The sequence below is a fragment of the Bombina bombina genome, chromosome 3, assembly GCF_027579735.1.
Source record: "Bombina bombina isolate aBomBom1 chromosome 3, aBomBom1.pri, whole genome shotgun sequence".
Lineage (NCBI taxonomy): Eukaryota > Metazoa > Chordata > Amphibia > Anura > Bombinatoridae > Bombina > Bombina bombina.
The window spans coordinates 7,555,506-7,576,883 of record NC_069501.1 but is presented as its reverse complement, the minus strand read 5'-3'; the positions used below and the strand labels follow the sequence as shown (position 1 = coordinate 7,576,883).

The following is a 21,378-nucleotide window of genomic DNA, read 5'->3' as shown; positions in this document are numbered from 1 at the left end:
TCTCACTATATAATTACAACACATGACTATACAGCATCTCACTATATATTACACACATGACTATACAGCATCTCACTATATAATTACACACATGACATACAGCATCTCACTATATAATTACACATTACACACATGACTATACAGCATCCTCACTATATAATTACACACATGACTATACAGCATTCTCACTTATATAATTACACATTACACACATGACTATACAGCATCTCACTATATAATTACACACATGACTGTACAGCATCTCACTATATAATTACACACATGACTATACAGCATCTCACTATATAATTACACATTACACACATGACTATACAGCATCTCACTATATAAGTACACATTACACACATGACTATACAGCATCTCTACTATATAATTACACATTACACACATGACTATACAGCCATCTCACTATATAATTTCACACATGACTATACAGCATCTCACTATATAATTACACACATGACTATACAGCATCTCACTATATAATTACACACACTGACTATACAGTATCTCACTATATAATTACAGCACATGACTATACAGCATCTCACTATATAATTACACACATGACTATACAGCATCTCACTATATATTTACACACATGACTATACAGCATCTCACTATATAATTATACACATGACTATACAGCATCTCACTATATAATTACACATTACACACATGACTATACAGCATCTCACTAAATAATTACACACATGACTATACAGCATCTCACTATATAATTACACATTACACACATGACTATACAGCATCTCACTATATAATTACACACATGACTATACAGCATCTCACTATATAATTACACATTACACACATGACTATACAGCATCTCACTATATAATTACACACATGACTATACAGCATCTCACTATATAATTACACATTACACACATGACTATACAGCATCTCACTATATAATTACACATTACACACATGACTACAGCATCTCACTATATAATTACACACATGACTATACGGCATCTCACTATATAATTACACATTACACACATGACTATACAGCATCTCACTATATAATTACACACATGACTATACAGCATCTCACTATATAATTACACATTACACACATGACTACAGCATCTCACTATATAATTACACACATGACTATACGGCAATCTCACTATATAATTACACATTACACACATGGACTATACAGCATCTCACTATATAATAACACATTACACACATGACTATACAGCATCTCACTATCTAATTACACACATGACTATACAGCATCTCACTATATAATTACACACATGACTATACAGCATCTCACTATATAATTACACACATGACTATACAGCATCTCACTATATAATTACACACACATGACTATACAGCATCTCACTATATAATTACACACATGACTATACAGCATCTCACTATATAATTACACACATGACTATACAGCATCTCACTATATAATTACACACATGACTATACAGCCATCTCACTATATAATTACACACATGACTATACAGCATCTCACTATATAATTCACACACATGACAATACTGCATCTCACTATATAATTAGACACATGACTATACAGCATCTCACTATATAAATACACATTACACACATGACTATACAGCATCTCACTATATAATTACACACATGACTATACAGCATCTCACTATATAATTACACACATGACTATACAGCATCTCACTATATAATTACACAGTACACACATGACTATACAGCATCTCACTATATAATTTACACACATGACTATACAGCATCTCACTATATAATTACACATTACACACATGACTATACAGCATCTCGCTATATAATTACACACATGACTATACAGCATCTCGCTATATAATTACACACATGACTATACAGCATCTCACTATATAATTACACATTACACACATGACTATACAGCATCTCACTATATAATTACACATTACACACATGACTATACAGCATCTCACTATATAATTACACACATGACTATACAGCATCTCACTATATAATTACACACATGACTATACAGCATCTCGCTATATAATTACACATTACACACATGACTATACAGCATCTCGCTATATAATTACACATTACACACACTGACTATACAGCATCTCACTATATAATTACACATTACACACATGACTATACAGCATCTCACTATATAATTACACATTACACACATGACTATACAACATCTCACTATATAATTACACACATGACTATACAGCATCTCACTATATAATTACACACATGACTATACAACATCTCACTATATAATTACACACATGACTATACAGCATCTCACTATATAATTACACACATGACTATACAGCATCTCACTATATAATTACACACATGTCTATACAGCATCTCACTATATAATTACACACATGACTATACAGCATCTCACTATATAATTACACACATGACTATACAGCATCTCGCTATATAATTACACATTACACACATGACTATACAGCATCTCACTATATAATTACACACATGACTATACAGCATCTCACTATATAATTACACACATGACTATACAGCATCTCACTATATAATTACACACATGACTATACAGCATCTCACTATATAATTACACACATGACTATACAGCATCTCACTATATAATTACACACATCACTATACAGCATCTCACTATATAATTACACACATGACTATACAGCATCTCACTATATAATTACACATTACACACATGACTATACAGCATCTCACTATATAATTACACATTACACACATGACTATACAGCATCTCACTATATAATTACACATTACACACATGACTATACAGCATCTCACTACATAATTACACATTACACACATGACTATACAACATCTCACTATATAATTACACATTACACACATGACTATACAACATCTCACCTATAATACACATTACACCACATGACTCTATACAGCATCTCACTATATAATTTCCACAATACACACATGGACTATACAGCATTCTCGCTATATAATTACACACATGACTATACAGCATCTCACTATATAATTACCATTACAATGACTATACAGCATCTCACTATATAATTACCACACATGACTATACAGTATCTCACCTATCTCAATTACACATTACACACATGACTATACAGCATCTCACTCTTATAATTACACATTACACACATGGACTATACTGCATCTCACTATATAATTACACACATGACTATACAGCACTTCACTATATAATTACACACATGACTATACAGCATCTCACTATATAATTAACACATGACTTACAGCATCTCACTATATAAATTACACCACATGACCTCATACAGCATCTCACTATATACCTTTACACATATGACTATACAACATCTCACCTATAATTACACATTACACACATGACTATACAGCATCTCACTATATAATTACACACATGACTATACAGCATCTCACTATATAATTACACAACCAAAGACCTATACAGCATCCTCACTATACTAATTACACATTAACACATGACTATACAGCATCTCACTATATAATTACACATTACACACATGACTATACAGTATCTCAGTATATAATTACACGCATGACTATACAGCATCTCACTATATAATTACACATTACACACATGACTATACAGCATCTCACTATATAATTACACATTACACACATGACTATACAGCATCTCACTATATAATTACACATTACACACATGACTATACAGCATCTCACTATATAATTACACATTACACACATGACTATACAGCATCTCACTATATAATTACACATTACACACATGACTATACAGCATCTCACTATATAATTACACATTACACACATGACTATACAGCATCTCACTATATAATTACACATTACACACATGACTATACAACATCTCAGTATATAATTACACGCATGACTATACAGCATCTCACTATATAATTACACATTACACACATGACTATACAGCATCTCACTATATAATTACACATTACACACATGACTATACAGCATCTCACTATATAATTACACATTACACACATGACTATACAGCATCTCACTATATAATTACACATTACACACATGACTATACAGCATCTCACTATATAATTACACATTACACACATGACTATACAGCATCTCACTATATAATTACACATTACACACATGACTATACAGCATCTCACTATATAATTACACACATGACTATACAGCATCTCACTATATAATTACACATTACACACATGACTATACAGCATCTCACTATATAATTACACATTACACACATGACTATACAGCATCTCAGTATATAATTACACGCATGACTATACAGCATCTCACTATATAATTACACATTACACACATGACTATACAGCATCTCACTATATAATTACACATTACACACATGACTATACAGCATCTCACTATATAATTACACATTACACACATGACTATACAGCATCTCACTATATAATTACACATTACACACATGACTATACAGCATCTCACTATATAATTACACACATGACTATACAGCATCTCACTATATAATTACACAATTACACACATGACTATACAACATCTCAGTATATAACTTACACACATGACTATACAGCATCCTCACTATATAATTACACACATGACCTATACAGCATCTCACCTACTATAATTACACACATGACTATACAGCATCTCACTATATAATTACACCACATGACTATACAGCATCTCACTATATTACATTACACATTACACACATGGACTATACAGCATTCTCACTATATCAATTACACATTACACACATGACCCTATACAACATCTCACTATATAATTACACACATGACTATACAGCATACCTCACTATATAAATTACACACATGACTATACCAGCATCTCACTTATATAATTACACACATGGACTATCACAGCATCTCACTATATAATTACACATTACACACACGACTCATACAGCCATCTCACATATATAATACACACATGACTATACAGCACTCTCACTATATAATTACACATTACACACATGACTATAGAGCATATCACTATATAATTACACATTACACACATGACTATACAGCATCTCACTATATAATTACACATTACACACACGACTATACAGCATCTCACTATATAATTACACACATGACTATACAGCATCTCACTATATAATTACACACATGACTATACAGCATCTCACTATATAATTACACACATGACTATACAGCATCTCACTATATAATTACACACATGACTATACAACATCTCACTATATAATTACACATTACACACATGACTATACAGCATCTCACTATATAATTACACACATGACTATACAGCATCTCACTATATAATTACACACATGACTATACAGCATCTCACTATATAATTACACACATGACTATACAGCATCTCACTATATAATTACACACATGACTATACAGTATCTCACTATATAATTACACACATGACTATACAACATCTCACTATATAATTACACATTACACACACTGACTATACAGTATCTCACTATATAATTACACACATGACTATACAGCATCTCGCTATATAATTACACATTACACACACTGACTATACAGCATCTCACTATATAATTACACACATGACTATACAGCATCTCACTATATAATTACACATTACACACACTGACTATACAGCATCTCGCTATATAATTACACATTACACACATGACTATACAGTATCTCACTATATAATTACACACATGACTATACAGCATCTCGCTATATAATTACACATTACACACATGACTATACAGCTTTCTCACTATATAATTACACACATGACTATACAGCATCTCACCTATATAATTACACATTACACACACTGACTATACAGCATCTCGCTATATAATTACACTTACACTCATGACTATACAGCATCTCACTATATAATTACACATTACACACATGACTATACAGCATCTCACTATATAATTACACATTACACACATGACTATACAGCATCTCACTATATAATTACATACATGACTATACAGCATCTCACTATATAATTACACACATGACTATACAGCATCTCACTATATAATTACACACATGACTATACAACATCTCACTATATAATTACACACATGACTATACAGCATCTCAGTATATAATTACACACATGACTATACAACATCTCACTATATAATTACACACATGACTATACAACATCTCACTATATAATTACACATTACACACATGACTATACAGCATCTCACTATATAATTACACAAATGACTATACAGCATCTCACTATATAATTACACATTACACACATGACTATACAGCATCTCACTATATAATTACACAAATGACTATACAGCATCTCACTATATAATTACACAAATGACTATACAGCATCTCACTATATAATTACACACATGACTATACAGCATCTCACTATATAATTACACACATGACTATACAGCATCTCACTATATAATTACACATTACACACATGACTATACAGCATCTCACTATATAATTACACATTACACACATGACTATACAGCATCTCACTATATAATTACACATTACACACATGACTATACAGCAATCTCACTATATAATTACATACATGACTATACAGCATCTCACTATATAATTACACACATGACTATACAGCATCTCACTATATAATTACACACATGACTATACAACATCTCACTATATAATTACACACATGACTATACAGCATCTCAGTATATAATTACACACATGACTATACAACATCTCACTATATAATTACACACATGACTATACAACATCTCACTATATAATTACACATTACACACATGACTATACAGCATCTCACTATATAATTACACAAATGACTATACAGCATCTCACTATATAATTACACATTACACACATGACTATACAGCATCTCACTATATAATTACACAAATGACTATACAGCATCTCACTATATAATTACACAAATGACTATACAGCATCTCACTATATAATTACACACATGACTATACAGCATCTCACTATATAATTACACATTACACACATGACTATACAGCATCTCACTATATAATTACACAAATGACTATACAGCAACTCACTATAATTACACACATGACTATACAGCATCTCACTATATAATTACACACATGACTATACAGCATCTCACTATATAATTACACATTACACACATGACTATACAAGCATCTCCACTATATAATTACACATTACTCACATGGGACTATACAGCATCTCACTATATAATTACACAAATGACTACTACAAGCATCTCACTATATAATTACACATTACACACATGACTCTAACAGCATCTCACTATAGTAATTACACATTACACCAATGACTATACAGCATCTCACTATAAAATTACACACATGACTATACAGCATCTCACTATATAATTACACACATGACTATACAGCATCTCACTATATAATTACACATTACACACATGACTATACAGCATCTCACTATATAATTACACAAATGACAATACAGCATCTCGCTATATAATTACACACATGACTATACAGCATCTCACTATATAATTACACATTACACACATGACTATACAGCATCTCACTATATAATTACACATTACACACATGACTATACAGCATCTCACTATATAATTACACACATGACTATACAGCATCTCACTATATAATTACATATTACACACATGACTATACAGCATCTCACTATATAATTACACACATGACTATACAGCATCTCACTATATAATTACACATTACACACATGACTATACAGCATCTCACTATATAATTACACAAATGACTATACAGCATCTCACTATATAATTACACACATGACTATACAGCATCTCACTATATAATTACACACATGACTATACAGCATCTCACTATATAATTACACATTACACACATGACTATACAGCATCTCACTATATAATTACACATTACACACATGACTATACAGCATCTCACTATATAATTACACATTACACACATGACTATACAGCATCTCACTATATAATTACACACATGACTATACAGCATCTCACTATATAATTACACACATGACTATACAGCATCTCACTATATAATTACACATTACACACATGACTATACAGCATCTCACTATATAATTACACACATGACTATACAGCATCTCACTATATAATTACATATTACACACATGACTATATAGCATCTCACTATATAATTACACACATGACTATACAGCATCTCACTATATAATTACACAGATGACTATACAGCATCTCCCTATATAATTACATATTACACACATGACTATATAGCATCTCACTATATAATTACACACATGACTATACAGCATCTCACTATATAATTACACACATGACTATACAGCATCTCACTATATAATTACACATTACACACATGACTATACAACATCTCAGTATATAATTACACACATGACTATACAGCATCTCACTATATAATTACACACATGACTATACAGCATCTCACTATATAATTACACATTACACACATGACTATACAGCATCTCACTATATAATTACACATTACACACGACTATACAGCATCTCGCTATATAATTACAGCCCTGAATATACAGCATGTGACAAAACCAATCTCGCCACTGTACATTGGAGGGCCCGTTATGGAACATTCTTTGGGCTGGAAGTACATGGGCTTAAGGATACCCAGAGACTGCATGGAAATATGGAATTTTATATGCTGGACACCCCATGTACTTTCATAACTCTGTCTTATGTCTATGTCACCCTGTATCCATAAATACAGGATGGGTACAGGATGTGAGTGCCCCTTGTGGGAGCAATTGTGACTCTATAAGCCAAGTGGGCATAAAAGACTTTATAGCTAATAAGAACTGTTCCTATATTCAGTAATAAGATGTATTCTATGTATGTTTAAGATCTGATTGTGTCTCAGGAGTCTGTCTGGGTAAACTGATTGTGTCCTTGTGTGATTATGTTAACTAGACTGCCCAACATCAGATTGTCTGAGTACTTAATATGTTAATCTGTTTTACCTGTGAATAGACAATTGTTAGAGGTTTGATGCATTGTTCATATGTTTGCTTTACTGTTAAACCAATGCCCTTTGTAACCTGAACCCAGGGTGTATAAATCTGTGTGCTGCCTTCAAATAAAGTAGTCATTCTGTTTAAACCTGAAAACTGGCTGGGTTGTGAATTGCTGATTCCCTATGCAGGACGTTGTTCCCTGGTATTAACCCTTGGTACACTGTTGGTACCGTAACATTGGTGGCAGCGACGGAATGAACCTTATCGCCCAGAAGAGCAACTACACAAGCCAGTAACCTCAGGAAGAGGGGGATTATTACAATACTGACTAAGATGGAAAAGAGAAAAGTAAATTTTGCAGCTTTTAAAAAACTTCCTGGAAACAGAAGGAGAGATTGATGGGTACCTTGCGGATTTTGAGAGGCAATGTGCACTACACAAGGTACCCGCAGAGGACTGGGTCACGATATTATCTGGAAAATTATCCGGCCGGGCCAGAGAGGCTTTTCGGGCCATTCCAGATGAGGAAGTCAGGGATTATAATACTGTAAAAGAGGCTCTGCTCTCCAGGTATGCGGTTACACCGGAGGCATACCGGAGACGGTTCAGAGACACTGTTAAATTAGCTGGAGATTCCTACCTTGAGTGGGCATGTAAGGTGCACCGCACAGCAGCTCACTGGATAGCGGGGTGCCAAGCCATATCTGGGGAAGAGGTGCTGCAGCTATTCCTGTTGGAACATTGCTTCGACAAATTACCCGCAGGAGTTCGAGAGTGGGTTCGGGACCGTAAACCCTCCACCCTGCAGGAATCGGCTCGCTTGGCAGATGAGTATACGGATGCCCGCAAACTGGACACTGCTACCACTAAGCCCCCTGCTAGAGTGGAGTACAAACCCCCAGTCACCCCAGCAGCTGCCAGTTACCAAACCCCGGTGCACCACTATACCACACGGCCTCCGGCCACGAACTACCCTCAGAGAGCCCTGCGGTGCTACTCACAACCTATTCGGTGCTTTAGATGTAAGCAACTAGGGCACAAAAGACCAGAGTGTCCCCTAAACGCAGCGAACCAAGCGCAGTCCTGGAGAAGACCCGCCAGCGGAATCCAACGTAATCCTCAGCCTGCGGCCCGCTACGTAGAGGCGCAAGAATGCTGGAGCATCCTACATGAGGCAGACCTTGTGCAAGCTGCCCACCGGAATAACCGGCAACTGGTTAAAGTGAATGGGAAGAAGGTCAGTGGTCTACGGGATACTGGTGCTACCATGACCTTGCTTCAAAAGAACTTGGTGTCTGAGAAACAGTACACTGGAGACACTGTGGCTGTGAGGGTAGCAGGGGGCGATGTGTTCCGCCTACCTGTTGCCAGGGTACATTTGGATTGGGGAGTGGGCGCTAGACCTGTGAATGTGGGGGTCAAGAAGGACTTACCCGCTGATGTTCTTCTTGGAAATGACTTGGCCCCCCTTGTTTCTGCCTACGCTCCTATGGGTCCCGCTGATGTTAACTCTGTGACTACCCGTGCCCAGATCCGTGCAGCAGAGACTGACCCACCTGCTGCTAAGCCCCAGGACGCTGAGCTCAGTAAATCTCTATCCGCTATTGATACGTGGAAGTCCCGTTACAATGCGCTGATGAAGGAGAAGAGGAGCGCAGAGGAAAAAGCACGTTTAGAACAGGAATCTCTGCTAGACAAGCTGCACCGACAGACTGCAGAAAACACCAGCTTGAGAGTGGAACATGAAACATTAAAGACAAACTTAGCGACACTGGAGGAGAAGCTGACGCTGGCTCATAGTGAGGTGCAGCAACTCAAGGGCACCCTATGTCAGTATGAAGGGATTGTGGATACCTATAAAGAGCAGGTACAGAAAACTCGTAAAGAAGCTGATGGGATTTTGAAGGACTGTTTGGCCCTGGTCTGGGCACTGAGGAATTTGAACCCTTGTTTGTATGGACAGGAATTCTCTCTCATAACGGGAATACAGATGGATTGTCCCAGCAAACTGACATGCCTACCAGGCGCTCTGGTGGTATATGGCACAGTATATACCCTGGACAGCCGAGCATGACAACCAGAGGGAGAGGAGTTTGATGGTCCTGTCCCCCAGCAACACGGCTGTTTAGCCAAAGGGGAGACGATTGGTCTCCCCCTCCAGCAGCACAGCTATGTATCCGAAGGGGAGACAGTCGGTCTTCCCCTCCAGCAACCAGGCTCCCACCAGGCTACTTCCATGGTAGTGCTGGCACCGGGGCAGAGTACAGCTGGTCTCTGCCCACCTCGCAACCCACCAATTCAGCGTACCAGTCCCCCACACAGCTGTGGTGAGGCACCTGGACATGGACAAGTTTTCCCCGTACTCAGGTGTAGTAACCATTTATTGTGGGTGGGCTGTACTACTAATTGTGTTTTATGGGTGGGTTGCTGGACTAACCAGGGCACTGACCGGCAGGAGGTCAGATACCCTGTTAGTCTGTTTGGAAAAGGGGAGAGATGTGACAAAACCAATCTCGCCACTGTACATTGGAGGGCCTGTTATAGAACATTCTTTGGGCTGGAGGTACATGGGCTTAAGGATACCCAGAGACTGCATGGAAATATGGAATTTTATATGCTGGACACCCCATGTACTTTCATAACTCTGTCTTATGTCTATGTCACCCTGTATCCATAAATACAGGATGGGTACAGGGTGTGAGTGCCCCTTGTGGGAGCAATTGTGACTCTATAAGCCAAGTGGGCATAAAAGACTTTATAGCTAATAAGAACTGTTCCTATATTCTGTAATAAGATGTATTCTATGTATGTTTAAGATCTGATTGTGTCTCAGGAGTCTGTCTGGGTAAACTGATTGTGTCCTTGTGTGATTATGTTAACTAGACTGCCCGACATCAGATTGTCTGAGTACTTAATATGTTAATCTGTTTTACCTGTGAATAGACAATTGTTAGAGGTTTGATGCATTGTTCATATGTTTGCTTTACTGTTAAACCAATGCCCTTTGTAACCTGAAGCCAGGGTGTATAAATCTGTGTGCTGCCTTCAAATAAGGTAGTCATTCTGTTTAAACCTGAAAACTGGCTGGTTTGTGAATTGCTGATTCCCTATGCAGGACGTTGTTCCCTGGTATTAACCCTTGGTACACTGTTGGTACTGTAACACAGCATCTTGCTATACAAACTAAAAGCTAATCTATATTTCAGGATGAATAACCTTTACATTAGAATGTGTCTAAAAGGGACACTCAATCAAAATTAAACTCTCATTCAGATAGAGCAGCCATTTTAAACAAATTTCCAATTTACTTCCATTAACAAAATGTGCACATTATTTTTATATTGAAACTTTTTGAGTCACCAGCTCCTACTGAGCATGTGCAAGAATAAGCGTGTATGCATTTGTGAATGGCTGTCACATGGTACGTGTATGCATTTGTTAATGGCTGATGGCTGTCACATGGTACGTGTATGCATTTGTTAATGGCTGATGGCTGTCACATGGTACGTGTATGCATTTGTGATTGGCTGATGGCTGTCACATGGTACAGGGGGAGTGGAAAAAGACATCACTTAAAATTGTCAGAAAAAAAATCTACTACTCATTTTAAGTTCAGACTAAGTGCTATTGCATTGTCTTGTTATCTTGCATTTGTTGATCATACAAATCTCCTGTGTTGACTGGTCCTTTAAACAAGGTTTATATAGATAGAAAAGCATTTTAATTTGAAATAAAATCCTATTTAAATATAAGTGTTGGGACATGATTGTGATCTAAGGTGTGGCTTTTTATGCACCAAGGGGTTATCTGAGGAGCCCACAGATAGGAAAACTCATGTTACAACAAAGTTACCCCCCCCCCCAAGGTATTTGTACAGAAATCTCATGTTACAACAAAGTTACCCCCCCCCCAAGGTATTTGTACAGAAATCTCAATACTGAGAGTTATGAGGACAGTATCTGATCCTTCACTTGGGTGAAGAGAAATGAGTGATTTGTTGAGAAGAGGGTATTCTAGGGAAGAACTGGCCACTATTGACCTGGTACCAGTGTAGAAAAATCAGGTTGGAACATGTAAATTGGCCTTTGTTTCTAACCATAGCTCACATTAAATCCTTTGTAAAAAATAGTTTATGCTTAGGAATTTAATGCTTAATACTGAAGAGTTTCAGAATCTGCCCTAAGCAGCATTCAGTAAGGATAACTCTAGTGGTAAACAGTTACGGCCGAGCAATTACACATATATTATAAACAATCTGTTCTTAAACTTAACCAAAATGGTACACTTCCTTGCCTTAAATGCTCTCATTGTAATAGCATTATCAGGGACGATACAATTGCCATCCAAACTCAGGGAAGACATTAACTATTTCACATTTGTCTACTTTTGTTGTCTATGCGCTCACGTGGCTGGTTATATGTTGGGGGAACTTCCCACAAACAGTAAAAGAGCATAAATCTAAATTGGCACATTTCCCAGTACCTTCCACTTTTCATGAGGAGGGGCATCAAACAAATCAACCAAGGTTCATGGTATTAGACTTTGTCCCTAAGGGTTCTCTGGGTTTGATATACATAAAATATTAAAAAAAAGAGCCCATGTGGATACATAAGCCGAGTACTTTGTATCAAAAGGGCCTCAATTGAGAATAGAATTGGCATGTTTTTTGTAATCTATCTTCCATTAGTGTATGGCAATTTAATATTCAATATTTTTGGTGTGTGTTTCAGTATCTTTGTTTATGATATAGGTCGGACTATATGATATTTTACTATGGGTGTGTATCGTCATAATTGTTGAGCCTGAGGAAGGGGCGGGAGCCCTAAAAACATAATTTATGTAAGAACTTACCTGATAAATTCATTTCTTTCATATTAACAAGAGTCCATGAGCTAGTGACGTATGGGATATACATTCCTACCAGGAGGGGCAAAGTTTCCCAAACCTTAAAATGCCTATAAATACACCCCTCACCACACCCACAAATCAGTTTAACGAATAGCCAAGAAGTGGGGTGATAAGAAAAAAGTGCGAAGCATATAAAATAAGGAATTGGAATAATTGTGCTTTATACAAAAAAATCATAACCACCACAAAAAAGGGTGGGCCTCATGGACTCTTGTTAATATGAAAGAAATGAATTTATCAGGTAAGTTCTTACATAAATTATGTTTTCTTTCATGTAATTAACAAGAGTCCATGAGCTAGTGACGTATGGGATAATGACTACCCAAGATGTGGATCTTTCCACACAAGAGTCACTAGAGAGGGAGGGATAAAATAAAGACAGCCAATTCCTGCTGAAAATAATCCACACCCAAAATAAAGTTTAACAAAAAACATAAGCAGAAGATTCAAACTGAAACCGCTGCCTGAAGCAGTTTTTCTACCAAAAACTGCTTCAGAAGAAGAAAATACATCAAAATGGTAGAATTTAGTAAAAGTATGCAAAGAGGACCAAGTTGCTGCTTTGCAGATCTGGTCAACCGAAGCTTCATTCCTAAACGCCCAGGAAGTAGAAACTGACCTAGTAGAATGAGCTGTAATTCTTTGAGGCGGAGTTTTACCCGACTCAACATAGGCAAGATGAATTAAAGATTTCAACCAAGATGCCAAAGAAATGGCAGAAGCTTTCTGGCCTTTCCTAGAACCGGAAAAGATAACAAATAGACTAGAAGTCTTACGGAAAGATTTCGTAGCTTCAACATAATATTTCAAAGCTCTAACAACATCCAAAGAATGCAATGATTTCTCCTTAGAATTCTTAGGATTAGGACATAATGAAGGAACCACAATTTCTCTACTAATGTTGTTGGAATTCACAACTTTAGGTAAAAATTCAAAAGAAGTTCGCAACACCGCCTTATCCTGATGAAAAATCAGAAAAGGAGACTCACACGAAAGAGCAGATAATTCAGAAACTCTTCTAGCAGAAGAGATGGCCAAAAGGAACAAAACTTTCCAAGAAAGTAATTTAATGTCCAATGAATGCATAGGTTCAAACGGAGGAGCTTGAAGAGCTCCCAGAACCAAATTCAAACTCCAAGGAGGAGAAATTGACTTAATGACAGGTTTTATACGAACCAAAGCTTGTACAAAACAATGAATATCAGGAAGAATAGCAATCTTTCTGTGAAAAAGAACAGAAAGAGCGGATTTGTCCTTTCAAAGAACTTGCGGACAAACCCTTATCTAAACCATCCTGAAGAAACTGTAAAATTCTCGGTATTCTAAAAGAATGCCAAGAAAAATGATGAGAAAGACACCAAGAAATATAAGTCTTCCAGACTCTATAATATATCTCTCGAGATACAGATTTACGAGCCTGTAACATAGTATTAATCACGGAGTCAGAGAAACCTCTATGACCAAGAATCAAGCGTTCAATCTCCATACCTTAAAATTTAAGGATTTCAGATCCGGATGGAAAAAAGGACCTTGTGACAGAAGGTCTGGTCTTAACGGAAGAGTCCATGGCTGGCAAGATGCCATCCGGACAAGATCCGCATACCAAAACCTGTGAGGCCATGCCGGAGCTATTAGCAGAACAAACGAGCATTCCCTCAGAATCTTGGAGATTACTCTTGGAAGAAGAACTAGAGGCGGAAAGATATAGGCAGGATGATACTTCCAAGGAAGTGATAATGCATCCACTGCCTCCGCCTGAGGATCCCGGGATCTGGACAGATACCTGGGAAGTTTCTTGTTTAGATGAGAGGCCATCAGATCTATCTCTGGGAGCCCCCACAATTGAACAATCTGAAGAAATACCTCTGGGTGAAGAGACCATTCGCCCGGATGCAACGTTTGGCGACTGAGATAATCCGCTTCCCAATTGTCTACACCTGGGATATGAACCGCAGAGATTAGACAGGAGCTGGATTCCGCCCAAACCAAAAATCGAGATACTTCTTTCATAGCCAGAGGACTGTGAGTCCCTCCTTGATGATTGATGTATGCCACAGTTGTGACATTGTCTGTCTGAAAACAAATGAACGATTCTCTCTTCAGAAGAGGCCAAAACTGAAGAGCTCTGAAAACTGCACGGAGTTCCAAGATATTGATCGGTAATCTCACCTCCTGAGATTCCCAAACTCCTTGTGCCGTCAGAGATCCCCACACAGCTCCCCAACCTGTGAGACTTGCATCTGTTGAAATTACAGTCCAGGTCGGAAGAACAAAAGAAGCCCCCTGAATTAAACGATGGTGATCTGTCCACCACGTTAGAGAGTGCCGAACAATCGGTTTTAAAGATAATAATTGATATATCTTCGTGTAATCCCTGCACCATTGGTTCAGCATACAGAGCTGAAGAGGTCGCATGTGAAAACGAGCAAAGGGGATCGCGTCCGATGCAGCAGTCATAAGACCTAGAATTTCCATGCATAAGGCTACCGAAGGGAATGATTGAGACTGAAGGTTTCGACAGGCTGTAATCAATTTTAGACGTCTCTTGTCTGTTAAAGACAAAGTCATGGACACTGAATCTATCTGGAAACCCAGAAAGGTTACCCTTGTTTGAGGAATCAAAGAACTTTTTGGTAAATTGATCCTCCAACCATGATCTTGAAGAAACAACACAAGTCGATTCGTATGAGACTCTGCTAAATGTAAAGACGGAGCAAGTACCAAGATATCGTCCAAATAAGGAAATACCACAATACCCTGTTCTCTGATTACAGACAGAAGGGCACCGAGAATCTTTGTGAAAATTCTTGGAGCTGTAGCAAGGCCAAACGGTAGAGCCACAAATTGGTAATGCTTGTCTAGAAAAGAGAATCTCAGGAACTGATAATGATCTGGATGAATCGGAATATGCAGATATGCATCCTGTAAATCTATTGTGGACATATAATTCCCTTGCTGAACAAAAGGCAATATAGTCCTTACAGTTACCATCTTGAACGTTGGTATCCTTACAGAACGATTCAATAATTTTTGATCCAGAACTGGTCTGAAGGAATTCTCCTTCTTTGGTACAATGAAGAGATTTGAATAAAACCCCATCCCCTGTTCCGGAACTGGAACTGGCATAATTACTCCAGCCAACTCTAGATCTGAAACACAATTCAGAAATGCTTGAGCTTTCACTGGATTTACTGGGACATGGGAAAGAAAAAATCTCTTTGCAGGAGGTCTCATCTTGAAACCAATTCTGTACCCTTCTGAAACAATGTTCTGAATCCAAAGATTGTGAACAGAATTGATCCAAATTTCTTTGAAAAAAACGTAACCTGCCCCCTACCAGCTGAACTGGAATGAGGGCCGTACCTTCATGTGAACTTAGAAGCAGGCTTTGCCTTTCTAGCAGGCTTGGATTTATTCCAGACTGGAGATGGTTTCCAAACTGAAACTGCTCCTGAGGACGAAGGATCAGGCTTTTGTTCTTTGTTGAAACGAAAGGAACGAAAACGATTGTTAGCCCTGTTTTTACCTTTAGACTTTTTATCCTGTGGTAAAAAAGTTCCTTTCCCACCAGTAACAGTTGAAATAATAGAATCCAACTGAGAACCAAATAATTTGTTTCCCTGGAAAGAAATGGAAAGTAGAGTTGATTTAGAAGCCATATCAGCATTCCAAGTCTTAAGCCATAAAGCTCTTCTGGCTAAGATAGCCAGAGACATAAATCTAACATCAACTCTAATAATATCAAAAATGGCATCACAGATGAAATTATTAGCATGCTGGAGAAGAATAATAATATCATGAGAATCACGATTTGTTACTTGTTGCGCTAGAGTTTCCAACCAAAAAGTTGAAGCTGCAGCAACATCAGCCAATGATATAGCAGGTCTAAGAAGATTACCTGAACATAGATAAGCTTTTCTTAGAAAAGATTCAATTTTTCTATCTAAAGGATCCTTAAACGAGGTACCATCTGACGTAGGAATGGTAGTACGTTTAGCAAGGGTAGAAATAGCCCCATCAACTTTAGGGATTTTGTCCCAAAATTCTAACCTGTCAGGCGGAACAGGATATAATTGCTTAAAACGTTTAGAAGGAGTAAATGAATTACCCAATTTATCCCATTCCTTAGCAATTACTGCAGAAATAGCATTAGGAACAGGAAAGACTTCTGGAATAACCGCAGGAGCTTTAAAAACCTTATCCAAACGTATAGAATTAGTATCAAGAGGACTAGAATCCTCTATTTCTAAAGCAATTAGTACTTCTTTAAGTAAAGAGCGAATAAATTCCATCTTAAATAAATATGAAGATTTATCAGCATCAATCTCTGAGACAGAATCCTCTGAACCAGAAGAGTCCAAAGAATCAGAATGATGGTGTTCATTTAAAAATTCATCTGTAGAGAGAGAAGATTTAAAAGACTTTTTACGTTTACTAGAAGGAGAAATAACAGACAAAGCCTTCTTTATGGATTCAGAAACAAAATCTCTTATGTTATCAGGAACATTCTGCACCTTAGATGTTGAGGGAACTGCAACAGGCAATGGTACATCACTAAAGGAAATATTATCTGCTTTAACAAGTTTGTCATGACAATTATTACAAACAACAGCTGGAGGAATAGCTACCAAAAGTTTACAGCAGATACACTTAGCTTTGGTAGATCCAGCAGGCAGTGGTTTTCCTGTAGTATCTTCTGGCTCAGATGCAACGTGAGACATCTTGCAATATGTAAGAGAAAAAACAACATATAAAGCAAAATAGATCAAATTCCTTATAAGACAGTTTCAGGAATGGGAAAAAAATGCCAAACATCAAGCTTCTAGCAACCAGAAGCAAATGAAAAATGAGACTGAAATAATGTGGAGACAAAAGCGACGCCCATATTTCTTGGCGCCAAATAAGACGCCCACATTATTTGGCGCCTAAATGCTTTTGGCGCCAAAAATGACGCCACATCCGGAACGCCGACATTTTTGGCGCAAAATAACGTCAAAAATTACGCAACTTCCGGCGACACGTATGACGCCGGAAACGGAAAAGAATTTTTGCGCCAAAAAAGTCCGCGCCAAGAATGACGCAATAAAATGAAGCATTTTCAGCCCCCGCGAGCCTAACAGCCCACAGGGAAAAAAGTCAAATTTTTGAGGTAAGAAAAAATATGATAATTTAAAGCATAATCCCAAATATGAAACTGACTGTCTGGAAATAAGGAAAGTTGAACATTCTGAGTCAAGGCAAATAAATGTTTGAATACATATATTTAGAACTTTATAAATAAATTGCCCAACCATAGCTTAGAGTGTCACAGAAAATAAGACATACTTACCCCAGGACACTCATCTACATGTTTGTAGAAAGCCAAACCAGTACTGAAACGAGAATCAGTAGAGGAAATGGTAAATATAAGAGTATATCGTCGATCTGAAAAGGGAGGTAAGAGATGAATCTCTACGACCGATAACAGAGAACCTTATGAAATAGACCCCGTAGAAGGAGATCACTGCATTCAATAGGCAATACTCTCCTCACATCCCTCTGACATTCACTGCACGCTGAGAGGAAAACCGGGCTCCAACTTGCTGCGGAGCGCATATCAACGTAGAATCTAGCACAAACTTACTTCACCACCTCCGTTGGAGGCAAAGTTTGTAAAACTGATTTGTGGGTGTGGTGAGGGGTGTATTTATAGGCATTTTAAGGTTTGGGAAACTTTGCCCCTCCTGGTAGGAATGTATATCCCATACGTCACTAGCTCATGGACTCTTGTTAATTACATGAAAGAAACATTGTTCTTCTGTTACAGCTGCCCATGTGTTTAATAAATCGATGAAGTATTTGGGTGTGCCAGCCTGTTTCTTTATCTGAGAATACTGTTAAATGAAAAAGTATTATGGGGCTTGCAAAATCAAATACATATCAGTAGGAATCAGTAGTAGTAAAGTGGGTCTCACTCTACTCATTTCATTGTATTTTCTACCCCAAAACGCATACAAAATAAAATAGAAAGGAAGAGGACGGAAGCTACAGGTACTTACTTAAAGATGGTGACAAAAGCGGCTACTCTCCAGCTCCATCGCCAGCCATAACGGATAAACCCCCTAAGTGCAGCGTTGTGAGCGGAGCGCTGAAAAACAATAGAGACAGGTCAGAGCAAGGGAGATACTTGTGCCCAAACAATAATTGTCCCCGCACATGCCTTCTGCCCCCTATATACAGCAACACCAACCCATGCTCATGTCCCACTATAACCTGCAACTAAAGCTTGTATATGACCCAACCTATGCTCCTCTCCCACTATAACCTGCACATACAGCTTGTATACCGCAACCCCAAACAATGCTCCTCTCCCACTATAACCTGCACATACAGCTTGTATACCGCAACCCCAACCCATGCTCCTGTCCCACTATAACCTGCAAATACAGCTTGTATATGACCCAACCCATGTTCCTCTCCCACTATAACCTGCACATACAGCTTCTATATGACCCAACCAATGCACCACTCCCACTATAACCTGCACATACAGCTTGTATATGACCCAACCCATGCACCACTCCCACTATAACCTGCACATACAGCTTGTATATGACCCAACCCATGCTCCTCTCTCACAATAACCTGCACATACATCTTGTATACCCCAACCCATGCTCCTCTCTCACTATAACCTGCACATACAGCTTGTATACCGCAACCCCAACCCATGCTCCTGTCCCACTATAACCTGCACATACAGCTTGTATACCGCAACCCCAACTCATGCTCCTCTCCCACTATAACCTGCACATACATCTTGTATACCCCAACCCATGCTCCTCTCCCACTATAACCTGCAAATACAGCTTGTATACCGCAACCCCAACCCATGCTCCTCTCTCACTATAACCTGCAAATACAGCTTGTATACCGCAACCCCAACCCATGCTCCTCTCCCACTATAACCTGCACATACAGCTTGTATACCGCAACCCCAACCCATGCTCCTCTCCCACTATAACCTGCCCATACAGCTTGTACACACATACCTGCACATACAGCTTGTATACCGCAACCCCAACCCATGCTCCTCTCTCACTATAACCTGCACATACAGCTTGTATACCGCAACCCCAACGCATGCTCCTCTCCCACTATAACCTGCCCATACAGCTTGTACACACATACCTGCACATACATCTTGTATACCCCAACCCATGCTCCTCTCTCACTATAACCTGCACATACAGCTTGTATACCGCTACCCCAACCCATGCTCCTGTCCCACTATAACCTGCACATACAGCTTGTATACCGCAACCCCAACTCATGCTCCTCTCCCACTATAACCTGCACATACATC

General features: G+C 38.0%; 1 protein-coding gene across 1 annotated transcript in view; it reads right to left on the bottom strand.

The window, feature by feature from the left end:
* TIMMDC1 (translocase of inner mitochondrial membrane domain containing 1) overlaps nucleotides 1-21,378 on the bottom strand; it is a 154,674-nt gene that overhangs the window by 93,594 nt on the left and 39,702 nt on the right. The window contains exons 4-5 of the mRNA XM_053705117.1: nucleotides 20,072-20,160; nucleotides 13,064-13,164 (exon numbers count right to left, since the gene is read on the bottom strand). Coding sequence (XP_053561092.1) covers nucleotides 13,064-13,164; nucleotides 20,072-20,160 — 190 coding nt within the window. The remainder of the gene's footprint in view (nucleotides 1-13,063; nucleotides 13,165-20,071; nucleotides 20,161-21,378) is intronic.